This window comes from Argiope bruennichi, chromosome 2, assembly GCF_947563725.1.
Source record: "Argiope bruennichi chromosome 2, qqArgBrue1.1, whole genome shotgun sequence".
In the NCBI taxonomy this organism is placed as follows: Eukaryota; Metazoa; Arthropoda; class Arachnida; order Araneae; family Araneidae; genus Argiope; species Argiope bruennichi.
In genome coordinates this window covers 131426454-131444966 of record NC_079152.1, presented here as the reverse complement: position 1 = coordinate 131444966, position 18513 = coordinate 131426454, and the positions used below count along the sequence as shown (strand labels likewise).

At 31.1% G+C, this 18513-nt stretch overlaps 1 protein-coding gene across 4 annotated transcripts in view; it reads left to right on the top strand.

Moving 5' to 3' along the window:
- LOC129956760 (cAMP-dependent protein kinase catalytic subunit 1-like) overlaps nt 1–18513 on the top strand; it is a 274118-nt gene that overhangs the window by 202654 nt on the left and 52951 nt on the right. For 3 of the 4 annotated variants that reach the window (XM_056068703.1, XM_056068715.1, XM_056068710.1), the window contains one exon: nt 14078–14322. In XM_056068703.1, coding sequence (XP_055924678.1) covers nt 14241–14322 — 82 coding nt within the window. In that variant the 5' untranslated portion in view covers nt 14078–14240. The remainder of the gene's footprint in view (nt 1–14077; nt 14323–18513) is intronic. The other variant, XM_056068719.1, reaches the window with a different exon arrangement.

The following is an 18513-nucleotide window of genomic DNA, read 5'->3' as shown; positions in this document are numbered from 1 at the left end:
GAAGAAGCGAAATTTCCGCGATACATGTAATCTTCGCCTATCAGTAATACTCACAACTTCACTAGTGCAAACTTTACTAGAGATAGATTTACCTACCTAACACCTTTAAGTTTATAAAGGTTCTCAAAGGAATTCAAGTTGAGATATTAACAATGATATACAGCAGAATGAAACCAAGTAAAAATACAAATACAAAATACATTGTAGAAGATATTAAAAAATGATAAGAAAATATCAAAAAAATCAGAAACTACAAGATTAAATTTTTTAAAAAAAGTGTTTCTTATTGTTCTCTCAGATCCTCAATTCAAAGAAAAGATGGAAAATGTATCGAAAATAGAAAATTGCACATAAGACATATTGCATTACGTAATTCATTCTTTTAAAATTGGGATTTTTTTTTTTTTTTGTTTGGCAATATTTTATAAAATTTATATAAAGTTTAAAAAAGAAGTGGATAACATTTTTGAAAAGCTTTTTATATATTTATTAAAATATATTCATTGTTATTTATTTATAATTACATTATAATTTTTCTTTATGTTTGAGTCAAATTTAAATAATTTATACCTTTGAAAATAAAAACCTATACTTATTAACATAAGTATAGGATTAAGTATATGAATAAAAGATTTAATTTTTTTAATTTTATTGTAGCGTAAATAGCAAAAGAAAAAATATAGCAAGAATAAATACAAGTTTTATTATATACCATTTTGATTTTTTGTGAAACCGTGCACTTTACCTCTTTCAACTGAACTGTTAGATGTACACTTTATCACTTTTACAAACTTAGCAGTACAAATCAGTTATACCCAAATAATTTCTGCTGTTTTAACTATTGCTTTCTTTTCTTATTGCATATAAGAGAACTAGAAATTAAAAATAAGAAGAGACTCCGATCAAGATAAGTCTTAGTTATTTTTTAATTCCGTTTGGAAATTTGTTTCCCAAGTGCAAAAAGTATCCATACTCCATTAACTACTCGAGAAATAAATCTCCTATTTAACTGGAAAACGTTGAATTCGCGGCGCTTTGAAGCACGTTGTGCCGGCGACCTCGAAACGGGAATCGATCAGGACTTCCGAGGGGATTATGCCAGGTGGGGACTCGGGAGAGAGTCTTGCCAAGATTAGGAGAAGGAATACATATGTATGGAAGACGGGACTTTCTTTTGTTCTTGGATCTGCCTTTGTTCTGAATAAAAGGATTACTACACTTGCGCGTCGAGGCAAAGCAAGAATTAAATGTTAGATAGTTTTCGGGTGAGGTCTTGAAATTTCTTCAGCGTGTCCAAAAGTATTAATATTCATTTTCGATTACTAATCACTTTTCTAGATCTGCAAGTAAATACGGCTGGATATTGATCATTTCCGGTTCTGAAATACAGGACTTTTTTTGTATTTATTCTGTTATTACTAATCATAGCTTAATGAAAACTTTTCAGATTATAGGAAAAATTAAAAGTTTTTTGCCTTTTAAAGGGTTTTTTACTAGAAATGGCAAACAGAGTGGAATCCTGAGATAGAGAACAACCTTCACGCTATCAAATCTTTTTTATAGTCTTGGCCTTCATTAAAAAACAGAAACGCAGATACCTTATTAACACGCTTACGCACTGGTCACTCATCTTCATCTTTTACTCGGAGAACAGCTACCAATATGTTCACGGCGCAATTTTTAAATATCTATTCACCATATTTTGTCTGGACGCTCACGTTTCAGTGTTCAGTGTTGTTTTTTACAAACGTTTACAATTTCTTTGCCAACTTGACTTGGCAAAATCCCTCATGTTAATCTTTTTGATTTTTTAAAATCCATAAAGTTTTATTCACTCATTTAAAATGTTTATTTTCTTTAAAAAATATTATTTATAACCATTCTTTGTAAAATTTTATACTCTCACATTTTTATGATTTTATCTTTCTGGTTGGTGCAGCATAATCAACATCTTGGCTTTTGTGCAAAAAAAAAAAAAAAAAAAAAAAAAAAAAAAAAAAAAAAACACTTTTAAAATGCATATAATATTGCTCGCGCTATTTCAGGAGGCCATAATTTTCCAAATTAAAAATACACGAAATTCCATTCAGACTAATTTTATTGCGAAATTTAACAAAAATAGAAATCTAGGTAGAGAAGAGGAATATTATACATGCGGATTCAGGCCGGGATAGCCTGGTTGGTAAGGCGTTGGATTCGCATCCCTTGAGTTCGAACCCCGCCGGCCGAAGACTATCCACGTGTGTGGTGGCTAGTGCACGTATAAATCTGTCGTGGTCACAAAGTCCTCCATGTCGAGAGTAATACCACTGGGGGGTACTGGATCAGGGGTAATCTTTCTCTGATTCAGGTCTAAATTACGATCTGTGGATGATTGAATGAAGTCCGCCACGTAAAAAGGGTTGTGACGTGTGTGTAGCTAAGTCGTACTCTTGGCCCTAGATGGCGCTATTGAAAAACAAGAGATGTACCCTTGGCTTAAAATCACTGACTTCTAAAGTCAGTGGGCTTGTCTATGACAAATGCCATTCGAAACAACAACAACATATTGATTTTCATCCACTAAAAATTCCACCATCATTAGAATCCTCGTTTCATTTCCAAATGATTCACTTCCTATTGCCGCTTTTCACCAGATTTATAGAATACGTGAAAGTGCAATCATTCATTGTCAAAATATTTTTCTCTTTATAATCACAACGCCACTGACACTTTGGCAAGTCCATGTATTTTACAACCCACAAAGCAAAAATGAAAGCACGTGCAAACATATCTAACATACAAAAAATAATGTACAAAAAAAGGAATTGTTCCAAGCTTTTACAAAAAAATCCATGCAGTAAAATATACCCAGTCATCTGTGATTAAAACTAAACTTGACATACTGAATTAAAGCTATTTTTGTTTACCTGTACGGAGAAAGAACGGCAGGGGAAAAAAATGTCTTCGCCCGTGATTTTCATGTGAGTCTTCTAAAGATAGACATGATACATTCGCGAAAATCGCGGGAACCGTGTAGGGATAAGTGATGAAAATTTTAGCGTGTATTTCTGATGTATTCTTTTTGATTTATATGGTGGTATTTTTTTATATAAATGCCTTATACCATCTACTGTAAATGCTCTTTTAACATTGAGAATGATTTTGATTGGATTTTAACCGACGAGCATATGTTGCTGGGATGTTAAAAGTTCTCAGACGCGTTTTAGAAAAGGCCATGTAGCACAAAATATGGCTGAAATTTCCACTTTCACGGAGTCTCCTTCTCTGTTGTTGATAAATAGTTTTCAAGCCCTCGTTCTGATTTCTTTTTAACATGATCCTGGGATACCGATTTGGAAATCTTTTATCAGTTCTTTTTCATCTTCAGAGCACCAATCCTTCTGAAATTGGAGATGAAAATGGCGGAAGAATCTACCATCGCCATCCAACTTCTAGACAGAAATTTTGGTGCGCTACGAAAATTATTGGCAAGGAAACGAAAATAATAGTTAGAAAAAATGGATCAGAAAGTGAAAAAAAATGAATAAAAGACTATATCGAATTGAATTTGTAAATTCCTTATAATGTTCTATCTTGTAATTTAAATTCTATGCCATAGAATAATAATTGTTAGAGAAAGGAGAAATTCTGCTTTTACCAGTTTCGTTTATTTGACAAATAGTTAAATTTAAAAGTAAAAAGAATATGTGCCGGGATAAATATAAATATTATCGACTCTAGAAGTATCTGGATATTATTATGAATTTACACAAATCTATGAGAAGACTTGGAAGTGTGATATTCTCCTCAAGAAAACTACTAAGTAATTTAATGTTATTAATAAACCATAGTAACATTAAAGTAATAATAACTTTTTTGTATGCATCTACTTTAATTGAAGTTTTGAATTTTAAAATCACTGAAGAATTCACGTCTAATCATATTACAATAAATTTTATTTTTTAAACGAAAGGGAAGGAATCAAAAAACGTACTTCAAAGGAGGTAAGATTCGCAAAATAATGTAATAGAATTCATTTATAAGTATTTTGTTTGTTGTAGTAAAATATTTGCATTATAATTAGGCATAAAATACATTTTTGCATATACAATTACATAAATTTGAATAAAATCTTTGAAATTAATTCATGAGATTTAAAAAATAATGGGTATCAACTTCGTTTGAATTTTTGGTTAATCATAAGTATATACAAAAAAAATCCTTATTCATAACATATCCTTAAGAAAATAACAAATTTGCTTTGTTTAACATTTTCTTAAAATGTCAACAGTTTCAACTGAACATTTTGATAGAAAATTTTAATAAATTTAAAAAGGAAAAAAATTCGGAAATATTCTAAAGGAATAATTCAACTTCAAGTTATATTGTAAAAATGTGACCTTGTGTTTGAACATATTTAATCTCCAAATAAGGGAAATCAAATTTAAAAATGGATTAAAATGTAAATACCTCTAAATGGTTTATTACTGTCTTTATTTACTCTAAAATAATAAAAAAAATGGAACAGAAATAAAACTTTTACTTTAATTTTGAAAAATAAACTAATTATTTAGAAATTAAACTGCTATCTATGCCTAGATTCGGAAGTTTCCGTTCGTGCATGAGCCAGGAGGCTTTGATTTCATCAAAATAGGGATAATATGAAATCTGAACGAAGAGATGTATGCATTTTATTTACAATAAAGTAAACCCCAATTAACAGCAAAATTAGGAAACTTTGCAACCGCAGATAATCTTCAAAATTGAACTAAACATATACAATAAATGCACAAGTTTCGATTTAAGACAAGATATTACACTGCAAATGTAAAAGCAGGGGAAGGAGGAACAAAGAAAACGTATTTAACATAAAGAAGGTCAAGGCTTAATAAAGAACTCCGGATATTCTCTCATTTTATTCCTTGTGTATCACTCCTCTGTGGAAGAAAATCGTTCAAAAGTAATTCCTGATTTCGTATTCCTGAAACAAACATTGCTTTACATTGCATAAAGTTGTTTCCCTTGGTTTTAATTTTCAAAAAGTGTGTGTATATATATAATTTATCTCCCATAATATCCAATATTCTGAACTACAATTCATTGAGTCTAGTTAAAAACACGCTATTCCGAAAATAGCGGATGTTTTTCAGAAAGTCTAGTTAAAATATAGTAATCCGAAAATAACTCTTGTTTTGTTTAAGAACTGAAAACAGCCCTTTTCCGCTCTTATTACAAATTGGTAATATGAGAAATTGTGCCCACACAGAAAACATTGTTTGCACACCATCTATTTATACAAATCAATGTTTTTTTTTTTTCATTGTTTCATATTTATAGAAAAAAAAATGTTTTGAAATAATATTCTTTTTATAAGTAGTTTTCTTAACAAGGGCAATATTTGTAAAGGGAAAAAAACTTTTAAAAATAGACTGTAAACTAAAAAAAAAGAAATATGAAAAAAATCAAAAATTAAAATAATTACTTTCTAAGTTTAATTTCGAATAATGATGTGAGGAGTGTTGTGAGAATTCAAGAAAGAATTTGCAAACCAACATGCGCTGAATAAAAATTCATTTGTATTTAAATAAATAAAAGCATTTGTATTCTAATTTACCGTAACCTTTACATCTTAATGAAAACAGATATTATAAGTAATTTAGTTTTCTGACAGGAATTATTATACCATTAACTCAACCGCTGTTATTTTTACATAGTATGTGATAAGGAAATATCAATAGAAATATGGATAATAGTATATTTAACCTATCAAGTTTAAGAGATAAAACAATGTAAGTCTCACTTGCTTTGTGGTTAATATACATCTATATTATTTGGTAGTATATTCCTTCTCAATTCCTTTTCAAGTAATTATAAATTAGATATTTCTTTCTCAAGTAATTATAAATACGTCTTTCAAACATCTTTGTCCCTGCCAAAACTTTTCTATGTAAATATAACCAGAGGGAGTGGCTGAGACTTTCTAGCGTACTCTCAAAAGCAAGTGTTAACCTTCTTCTCCCTCGCCTACATAAAATTGTGAACTCTGTATAACGCTGCCAATGCCTTGCGTAGCATTTATAAACAGTAATGGCGAAATATTGATCTTTAGCATGATTTGGCATTTTCGCCTAATCTATCAAGCTATCATTTCGGGACTTTCTTTGGCGATTAATCCTTGGTATTCAGTTAATATACAAATATCCGAAAATCGAGAATGCATTTTGGAAGCTTTTTTTCCTCCCTGTCCGACTGAGACCAAATTTTGAAGCAGAACTGCAATTGTAGTCACAATATTACATACTAAACTAGCTGACCCGGCAAACGTTGTTATGCCATATAAACTATTTCTAGTGAATATTTTGGTAATTAATAAAAAAATAACGAATGTATTGCAAGTGTGCAGGGATGGGATCTATGACAGAAAGAGGAATGGAGCGCTGTAGACGATGATCGCCGATAAAAACAAAAACAAAAAAACACCAACCATTCATTTTCTCAATGCAATGTTTTTCATTAATGTAACGAACATATACATTGTTTGATCTCTTAAAAGTTAAACGTAAAGGGAAAAAAGTAATATATTTTTTGTCCTAAAGTATAAAAATGAAATAAAGAGAATCAATATTCATTTCGAAGAGCAATTGAGTGTACGATATTTTTTTGTCAGTTCGTCTTTAGACAACACAAATAAGCTCGATCGTTTGCTCACGCGAGAACATGTCACGCATAATTGTCCATCTAAAAATCATGGTGTGCCCAAATCGAAGCCACAAACATACATCGTTTGGCCTTACGACTTATGGATTGTCATTGCGAATGCCAATCAAATAGGAAATTGAACGCGTTTGAATTGAATTGGCTCGTCTGTGAGAATCATTGGAATTCGTGGCTGTGGAACTGTGGTAATTCGTCAATGTCTCGAGTTTGAATCTTTTGACAATTGCAATACTTTCTCTTTGTAAATAAGAAAGTAAAAATGTCTCTCTTTTTATCTCTTTCTTTTTATCAATCATTTAATACTTTGGTGGTAAAAAACATGTAAACCTTCTTTTATGTCTGTCATCGAAGACTGAATGCCATATCAGTCAATAATATATTAAGTAACTTCCACTGCCATTTCAAGCGGCTTCAAACTGCAAATATCCTAAATTTCTTTTTTTTTCGTAAACACACATCCAGCTATCTTAATCATATTATATCTCTGCATTTACATATAGCTTGGACATCAGGACCAAACGAGTTTTCCTTAAGCATCTTATCTGGAGCGGTCATGACAATACACACTTCTCCTTCAAAGAAATCGCTTCGCAGTGTAGGTATAGAGGACATATCATCAAAGGATTGTTAATGCTTTCTGCTTATCTGGTTCGATATACAATACATATATTTATTATACAATACATATATTACTATTACAATATATTTCCCATCTGACCACCCGATTAATAATGCGCATGATCTGAAGTAATGATGGAAGTATGTCACATGAGGACATATTTCCGCCAACGTTTATTTTAGCTGTTTCCCTTCATTTATTAAATTTTTTTTAACCAACGGGAGTGGTTCTCCCAGAACTTTCCAATAAAAGTCTTATTTCCCTTCATCCGCATAAAATTGTAGACCTTGGATAGGGCCATGCATACCATTAATGAACGATAATTACGGAATACAGATCTTTGGAGGAAATCTAACTTTTTTACTGAATCTATTGTGAGAATATGCATTTTGAACGCATTTTCCCGGTCGATTAACATCAAAATGTGGCACGGAACTACAGTTGAAGTCATAAGTTTACATACCGAATTTCATTTACTGAATCATCGCTTTAATGAGTTATTACATTTACCTTTAAACGAAAATACAGACGACCAATCGTTGTTCAAAATTTGTTAAGTATCCATATTTTACATGCTAAACCTGTGTTACTGGCTCTTTTCGTTTTGGAGATTTCGTCTACACTTCTACTCGAACAGACATCCTGTAAATGAATTTGATGGAAATCTACAAAGCTGATCATAATTCCATGCACTAAATTTAAGCCATCTAGTTCAAAGCTGATTTAAGTTATCGTGTTCGCAAGCAGGCTGACGGAGAGACATAATGCCAAAAATGTCGTTCATGAATATTGTCCAATCTGTGGTTAATCTTGTAGCCGTTGCAACATCACAAAACATTATTTTATACTCTTTAAAAATTTACAAAAAAAAAAAGCACTTTTCTCTTTAAGCATTATTTTTCTAAGAAGACTTTTCTTTCTCAACATTATTATTCTAGAAACATTTTTATTCTATGGATGTTTTTGGAAAGATTACATGATTTGTAGAAGTTAAAAGATTTATTATTTTCTATATGATCTTCGTGAGAAGAAAAGGATGACTCAAATGTATCATCGCTTGTTCATCTGATGCAAACATGTACATACAAATGTATCATCTGCTGCATTTGTGTGCGATTTTCCCTTTTATTGATTGATATTTATAAATGCAGTTGCTTATCCATCCATATATAGGACAGAATGAAGGGATTAAATTATTGCAGACCTCTTTAATAACAAATTAATATTTTTGTTTTGATTTCTCTGCTAATGGGGGGAGGAATCGATGACAACTCTTGGATGACGTCGAATTCATATATTTTTGTTTTTGAGCAATGGGAAAGGTCAGATTATATGGGATCACACATAGGTGATACTAGTTACGTGAGTGTTTATTTTAAAAAATAGCGATTGGCTATCCACTCTCGTAGGGATTTCTGGATTCGCATTTGAAAAGTGAACGACTGGTCTAGATCCAACTAGCTGGATCCGTGGAATGACGCCTTGATTGTTTTTGCTTCGCGTGCAAAGTATGGATCGATGTCTTTGGTGGATTGAGTATGGAGAAATTCTTTTGCCGGTTAGCGAGAAGCTTAGAGTTCTTGAATTCAAGGTTCTTAAGACTTCCGAGTACTGTAATTGAATGAAGAAATGGCTTCGCAATATTACTTAAAAAGTAGTTGTGCAGAAAAAATTTGATGCTTGCTTAGTAATTAAAAGGGCTAATTTATAAAGTAGAAAAATGAAGTAAAGACTGTTGGTAATGTTTAATTACATGTCAGGCAGTCAAATCTTCTGAAATCTTTAGGAATCTTGGGATCATTAAGTCTCGATTTCCTTTATTGCAATGCATTCGCTCTTGTCGAGTTTTACAAAGAACTTGTTGAATATCCTCTTGTGAAATTAATTAATAAGGGAGAAATTATGGTTATATCTTATACCGTTGTTTCAAACAAACCACGTGTTTTATTAGTTTTGAAGTCTTCTCGGTTTTTGATACTGTCGCTCAAATGAGAGATTAAAATTATATTAATGACCACTGCATTATTTTGTAGATTAGTAGTCGTTTTTTAGAGAACTTGAATTTGAGATTAAAGATGGAATAAAGTTTGGTGTTTGCTCCCTTATAGTTATTTTTGATTTTTTTGATGTTTTTCTTGAAAGAAAAATATTTATACCAAGCTAAAGTAGGTGATGTCGTTATTCCATGGAATATTCTTCCTGAGGTTATTCTTTTAACGGAAAAGCCTCACATCCATGTGATAGTTATATGTAGAGATAAATTTTTGCAGGAAGAGGGACTAAGTTTGAAGCTTTGGCGGGTTTGAAGGACGACAAACAACTCATTAAGATCAATAAATCTTTTTTTTTTTTTTTTTTCATCTCTTAACTACACTTTGGAAAATGAAGTTTTTTGTGATAAAAGAAGTTACAGTCTTTTGATATTACAGCAGAAAGTTGTTACAGCTATATGAAAACTTACCTTTTGTTACTGTATGAATATTTTCTGCTACTTCCGTTTTTCATAATCGCAAATTTCATTTTTTATAAGCCTTTCAATGACTTCTCTTCAATTTAGAGCTAATTAGGCGATACATTCCTTAATTTTACAAATTAAGAATAAAAAAACAGCATTTGTATTCTTCCTCCTCATAAACTGTAACATTTTGATTTATTTTCTAATAAATTTTCATTTTTTTTTCTCTGTAATGTTTTTTAAAGTATTCTCAAAATTTTAAACAGTTTTTGTAATTTTTTTTTTCAGTTAGATAAAGGTGAAAAATTTAATATTGTGAGAAAAAGCTGATCTATAAACCTTTTAATTTAATATTAATCCTGAAATACAACATTACATTGTTGGCCGTTTCCCTCTTCCGTCTTTCATATCCCTCCATCGCTCTGATTGGCCAACTAACAATATGACTCTTTCGATTTTTATAGCTTAGAGTAAAATTATCTCCAATGTCCTCCTCACCCTAAGCTGTTTGGTACTGTACTAAAAAATATTTTAATGATTCCCTGAAATTAAAAGTTAATTAAAATAATTATATCTTCCATAATTTTTGTAATATCCAAGACAGAAGCAGCACAGTCTTCCTATCATCATAAATCCTATCGATTAAATTACTTTTTGCGATTCTTGTATTCCTTTTTTTATGCCTAATCTCATAAAGTCAGCTCATTCTGAAAGCTGTTTTGAGTTCGACGGAGTTTGGTATGCGATTTTGACATCCAATTAGAAGATTTCTATCAAATTTTTAACGAAATCCATACAGATGAAGTCAGTCCACCCGGCTATTTCTATATATTTAACATGATAGCTACAAAACGAAGAAGGCTAAATGAATACAGTTTGGCTCATAGAGTTACTTAAAGTGTAATGTATCAAGTTTGGAACTAAATCTGTTAATAATATAATCTGTCGGTCTGTTTTTCGGTCTGTCCATTACTCAAAAATGTAATGACTTAAATATAGGAATATGATATGTCATTTTAACAAACAACAACACAAATTACAATAATAACTCAAAAGAGATTTATTTGACTAATGATCGCAAGAGTTGTTGGAAGTGGCAGCCACTGACTCGTTGTACAGTCAGCGACATAAAACATAAAAATATTTTCAAATCTCTCAAAATGCCAGGTGTGCTTTTAATGTCTGCAACAATGCTCCCTATGATATCTGTTGTATCCATAGACTACACATAAACGAATGATATAATATAACCTTTAAAAAGTACCACACGGATTTAGATCCGGGGAACTTTGTGGCCATACAGTGGGTTCCGCATGTCCATTCCTCTTCTTTGAGTATGAAACGTCGAGATGATTATGTACATTTTGGGAAAAATATGCATTGGCACCATCCTGCATGAGCTACATGCACTGCGGCCAACACATTTAGCAACATTTCCGGGAGGACATGTTACAGAAAGACAAGATATATTAATCCATTCGGATAGTTGGGCAGTAAGTTGATTCGAAGAGACAATTGCGGAAGATTCCTGATAGCACGTTGATACTAAACCTGTATTGAAATTTCCACACACTGTGATGGATGCTATCCATTGGCTCTCATGTCCGAATAATGTGTGCTGGCAGTGTCTTCAGGAATCAGAATCTGCGTTCGATTTTGGCAATTCTCACCCTCTCAGATAGGTTTGCCTCACCATGTCTTTCAATAATAGAAAACCCTTTTTTTATTCTTCAATCCATTAAAGATGAATGGGATTTTAAGCTGCTTTCATAAGTTGGATTTCACTATTTTTCTCATTTTCTACCCAAATTACTTTATTAATTTCTATTTCAAATATTTATTCTTTCATGACAGTCTCCGTCATTTTTAGTTTCTCACATTCAAAATATAGAGGGAAGAATTTATTGTAATCGCCACGAAAATTCGAACTCGAAGTTTTAACAAATCTGTACGTTTCAGACTTCTCTGATTACGGAAAACGCATTTTTGGACTAATACCTCTCTGTCTGTCGGTATGTGAGCATTAGAATTCCAAAACGTTTCAAGCTAGACGGATGAAATCCGGTATATGGTGTTTACATCAAATTTGTAGATACCTATCAAATTATGAACGAAATCCATTCTGAGAATGTCTGTCTGGTTGTTCGAATGCAAATGAATACAATTACCATAAAACATAAAGAGCTAGATTGGTGAAATTTGATATACAGATACAGCATCCATAATTTAAATATATATCGAATTCTGGACTGAATCTGTGGACGGGATGATCGTCTATCGTTCCCCACTTTTGTATGCGGGCAAAACTATTACTCAAAAAAAAATAAGGGCTTAAATAAGTGAAATCTGATGTTTGATCGTGTGACTATTTTATGTCAATTCTATTTCAAGTGATCAAAAAAAACACATCCAAAATATATATATTCAATTTTTAGGCACTTTTGTATTAATCTCATGCCAAGAATGAATCGCCAAAAAAATCATCAAAGATCGTACTATAGATTCTGAAAAATTGACTAGATTCGAACCCAAAATCGACATTTTGTAACTTTTATTCGATAATTGTATGCAAGGCAATTATATTCTTACTCAGTGCCCACAGTTTTGTGCGAGGGGAGAGAAGAAAACATTATTAGAGAATGCGCGTGAAAATTTTGAAAGAAATAATTCATCTGGTTTCCTTTGGTATTAACAAATATAAATCTTTATTTCCTAACAGAAAAAAAGTTATTCGATGTTTAGACTTAATGTAATGGAATAATGAAAAATTCCGTAGTCGGCTCGTTGTCGCTTCACTTTTTTGTTTCAGATTGTGTCTATATCTAGAAAAAAAAAATTCTTTATTTTTCATGTATTTCTTTTTTATGCATGAATTTAAGTTACAAGTTTTCAAAATGGATATTTCGTATGAAAAATTGCTAATTACTCCATTTGGCTCACTGAATATTTTTACGCCAATTAATCTTATGAATGTGAAGTACGCATTTGATAAATGGGAAAAAATACATGAATTATCTTGACATTTTTCCTCTTTAACTAATTTTAAAAAAAAAAAAAAAACGAATTAAAATTCCATTTTATTTCGCATAGGAAAGTATTTGCAAACCGAAATAAAAAAATTTAATTAGACAGTAAAAATGTAATCTTTTTTTTTTTTTTTTTTTTTTTTTTGTTACGCACGATGGTTCTTCTTTCCTAAGCATAGACGAACCGTTAAAGAAGTGTAGAAAAAAGGAATTTATTACCAACAATTATGTACAAACTTGATTACTTTTCGATGTAATGAATGTATATTTTTAGACCTGGTTTCCGATTTCTTTTACAAAAAACATTGCCGCCAATAACTTGATATAGACTTTAATGGTCCTTTGAAGCTCCTCATTCATTTGAATTTCTCTGAATTTCCTTTTAAAGAAAAAATATGGCCCATGAGTATCTAAGTGTTCACCCTTCAAAGTCACAGTTTTGGTATGCAGGTAGATCAGCTCAATACCTGGAATTCCCGCATCCTCTATTTTCTTTTGAAACACGTGATCCATTCGTTGGACGTCTTCTGTTGTCTTGCTACATCCTTGTCCTCTTTCGTGGAGAATGCGGCTTAGAGCCGAGGGATTTTTTCCCCCTGATTTCGGTAACTGACTTGCCAGAATGCCACCCAGACTAACGACGAGCTTGAAAGAAACGTTAAGGCTTAACGGAAATATCATTTTGAAGGTAGGGGTAGGAAATAGGATCCATTGATTGAAAGCCTGAACCTTCACGCCGATTATGTCGGAAAGTAATCATGATTATATATGATTGATAGTAATGAATTTAGTTTGTTACTATTCTTCTCTTTTTTTTATGACCCATTAGATGTTTGAAAAGGAAACAGCTCTCGTATTTACTTAGAAGAAAAATTATTATTATTATTTTATTACTGTAGAATATCTAAACTATTTGATGTATAGTATAAAATAAAAAATAATACTTACAGGTTTCAACCTCAGAAATATAGTTAAAAAGAGAGTCGCTTTATAACGCAATAATTTTCAATGAAAATAAGAAAATGAAATACATATCATTTAGTGTGCATATCTTGAGGTCTCTATTCACCATCTCGACAATACTTAGAATTATTCTACTTCTTCTTCAAAAGAACATGTGTAATATTCTTTATAGAGGTGAAAAAAATATATTCTGTATAGATATCAAATTAAGTTAATACAACTTCCAGAAGTATTCAATAATTAATGAATAATCAATCAATATGAAATAAAGGTTACTTTTCAAATATATGCAATATTTTTATTTTTCATTTGCAGCAGCACCCATAGGAGTATGAGAAGGAGCCCCCAGTCCCAAGCCAAGCCCACCCCAGAGTCCCCCACTTGTTAATGACACGACAGTGATAGCGAAACCGTTTATCTCAGTCTATTGAAAGTGGAAAAATCACATCTTGAACGCGATTTCCTGTCGGAAGTGGCGATGCCGCTGACATCCAAGAAGGAGAATAAGGAGAAGGAGAAGGAGAAGGAAAAAGAAACCAAGGATGAAAAGGCTATGGATTGTGAGTACATCGAAAGTCTCTTTTTTTCCGGTTGAATTTCATACATGGACTATTTTTACTCTTGGAGTATAAAGCATAATGCTCTCTCATTAAGCAATATCCGGAATCACAAAGATAAAGGATCATATGAAACAATATATACTTGAGTATCATATAAAAGAGTATTCGAAATTAAGAAAAAGAAATACAGTACACTCCCGAGTATCAGGTTCGTGACTTCCGTACTATCCAGCCTAGTTTTCTTTTATCGTAATTAAATGAGGAAGACAATGCGTTGTAGAAGCAATCATCTATTAAGGACTTACGAAAAGCTAAAAGGACTGTAACTTAAGGAACTAAAATGAAAACTATAAGTTTCGACTCTTATCTTAGGGTTACCTTTCCTTATCTCTGTAATCCTTTATCAGTGAAAAATAAAATCAGTTTGAGCCAGCTTTCTAAAGAATAAGGCCTACGATTTACATTAATGTTTTGTTTATGTTTCCTGCATTTAAGTTGGACATTACGGAATTTATGTTAAAATGTGAATAGTTTATATCCTTTAAGTTACTTTTCTCTGATAAATTCTTGAAACGTGAAGTGCAGTATATAGACCTATATAAATTACCAGTACAGAGCCTTCTGTTTTAACTCGACACGTTACCGGCAACTGTTTCTATGATTCACCGGGTCTCGGCAAATTTCCGTTCTACGTAGCTAGAGATAAATGGAGATCTTAGTATTCAATAAGAAGAGAGAAAAATACATGTTATAACACTGAATTTTAGGTAGAGACTTTGTCTCCTGGTATTGATGGGCAAAGAAATGAATTCATAGAATTCCGGTCTATCCAGTTTTTTTGTTATTCGGTGAGTCATTCAGCCAGGCCGGATATTCGGGAGTGTACTGTATTACATGAAAAACAAGAATAGTAGGTAAAATGCGGTCGAAAATCGCGAATAAAAGTATCTCAGTGAATATCACTAAAAACGAAACCCAAAATCACGTAAATAGAATAGCACACGAAAAACAATATCTACGTGAAAATCATGTAAGCATTATCTGAAGGTGGTGCAGAAATTCAGAGTATACTAATGTCAGAAGGAAGATACTTAGAATATCACATTTTATTGTACTCAAGTTAAAACACCTTCTTATCCTTGATTTCTCATTCATTTCCGTATTTACAAACCCCGAGAGACATCAGGAGCTTCCTTTTCATCAAGGATTCTGATAGCATAATGCATCTATTTTCTTCAGAACATTTGAGGTAATGCTCTGATATAGATTTCAAAAGAAATCGTCAATATCTTTTTAATGCCATGGTAATAATGAAAGATTTCGCTGACAGGTGAATTGGGTTTCAGCGATTTTTATAACTTTAAGTTATATGCATGTTATTTTTTAAGGAATAAGAAATAATTTGTGTGCCTAGTTGAAAATCAATACATAGATTGCTTTACTTTAATGTTTATTTATTATTTTTTAATGGAAAGTAAATAATTAATTTATTATCTTTAACTTATTAACTTTAACTTATAATTCAAATTTTTTGAAATAGTTGACATTCTTCATCAGGTTACAAGTAATTTTATAATTGTTTAAGTTCAGTAATATTATCATCGTATTTTCATAAGCACTTTGGAATGAGTCACGCTTGGATCGGTAAACGCTTTCGCCATTATTTCGTACTAATGGAAAAATTTCTGATCCCGCCACTTTAGCGCACACCACATTGGAATCACACACACACATTGGAATTCTTATCTGAAACTAGAGACTTTGCAAATAGCGACGAAATAATTATCATTGCCTTTTTATTATTATTATTATTCTATAATACCTATTCTTATCAAAGAATAGGCTTTAATAGTAATTTAACAAAAAAATGAAAAAAATTGTTTGATGAAGGGAAAAAAATCACTTCTAGACTTTGTCGATAGTTATTAACTACGAGCGTCATTCTAAAGAAAGCTCACAAAAGAATACGCTTAATTGTCTCATACGAACTCACAAACACGGCTGTATAGCTGTATGGAAACAATAGTCTTCTCGGTGGTAAATAGCATCCTAAATACAAGAAACAGTCCTACATGTAAACAGTGAAATATTTTTGGTAACATTGTTAAAAAAACTACTGGAATTAACTCCTGTGATTTCCCAAGAAATGTTCAATATGGTGTTTACCATTTTTAAAATAATTATTTCTCCTTCGCTTAAAAAACAAAAAGAAAAAGTCTGTTTTTTCCACTTGTATGCGGGTAAAATATCAGACTATTCTGATCAGTAATTCTTAATTTAATTTTAATTATAATGAAAGTGACAAAATTCCAATTAAATATAAAACTTCATGTTATCATATGTTATTTTACTAAAAGGCTGAGGGAAATTTATATAAGATGGAAAAAACGATGAGAATGAGAGATGTAAGATCTTAAAGAATACTCTTTATATATACTGCTTCGTATAAACTCTGAGCCAAATTTGCTAGTTAAACCTGTATTCAGGTGTAAATTTAGTATTTGTCCTTGTAATTTGTTGCAAATCCTTTTGGGGAATATTTAAATTCAACTGTATATTTACATTGCAATTTATTTACAAACTTATTGGCATTATGGTTTGATGTTTATCTTTTATCTATTGTCTTATAGTATTTTGCTTTGGTTATATTCAGCTTTGACTGCTTATATTGGGTTTAAATTTTTGAAATAATATTTTTTACTAAATTAGTATTTTTGTTTTTTAATGGCTAAATTTATTGTCAGTGTTCTGTATATACTTATTCTTGTCTTCAAAAAAACGTCAGTATCTCATGATTCTCTAGTCATAAGAGATCAATATATGGACGAAAGTAAGATTCCTCATAGAAAAAAATCCCTGTTTGAAACTTTACTTGAAGGTGAACCTTGATAAAAGTTTCAGGCCGAATTCATCATCTCTTACATTTTTCTATTCCATTTTATTCTATTTTATGCAATATAAATTAAGGTTAATGTTTCTTTCTGGTTTGGTTAATTTCATTTTTGTTTTAGATCTAATGTCATTGATGCACTCAAAATACAAGGTATCTTCCTGTTTAAGTTTTTTGCTTAGAAAATATTTTTTTAAATTAGTTTCAGAAAATATTCCTTTTAAATTTACGATCGATTTGTATTTCTTTGCCTATTCTCCGAATAATTACATTTACATGTAGGATAATAATTTAAAACAGATTACAGTAAAAGTATAGATTTCACAATTTCGTAAAGTAATTGCTGTTTCTTCGGATGCCCTGCTGTTTTACTTAAATAAGAAATATTAAATTTTTTTTGTGAAAGGGAAAGATTTATCTTGAATCTTTATTTTCTCTTAAATAGCATCTTTCGTTTAATAACGTGAAAAAAAATACTTTATTCATAAATTATTATAATGCTTCAATATTAACGTTGCGAGGGTCATTATAAATAAAGCACTGTAAGGAAAAATGCATACTATGCAGATCACAGTTTTAAGCAGTACAGCAGTAAAGCCACAGTTTTACTCTTAAATAGTTATTTAGCAAAAAAAACTATTTGATGAAAGGAAAAATTAATTCTAGGATTTATAGATAGTCATTAACTATGAGCGTCATAAGCTCACAAAGGAAACACCACTTAAACGATAATTCTCTCGTACGAGCTCACCAAACGCGGTAATTTTTATAGATGTATGGAAACAATAGTCTTCTCGGTGATAAAGGGCATTCTAGACATAAGAAACAGTCCTGTATGAGAAAAGTGAAATGTTTTTGGTAATATCGTGAAAAAAATTCAGAAAACTAACTCCTAGTACTTCCCAAGAAATGTTCAATATGGTGTTTACCGTTTTTCAAATAATTATTTTCCTTCCTATAAAAGAAAAAGAAAAGAAAGAAAACTCTATTTTACCAAGTCTATGGCGTTAAAATATTAGCCTATTCTGATCAGTGACTCTTAATTTAATTTTAATTATAATAAAAATGACAAAATTCCAATTAATATATAAAACTTTGTAAAATTTATTTAAGACATGAAAAACGGTGCGATATGAGAGATGTAAGATCGCAAAGAAAGAAAGAAATTCCAATCATTTTTAAAAAGTGTCGAAAACATTTTTAATAGATTTCTTTTCCTTCTGAGATACAAATGAAGAAAAAAAATATTTCCACTAAAAATAATGTGATTGTCTTGATTTTCTACAGGATAGACCGTTAGA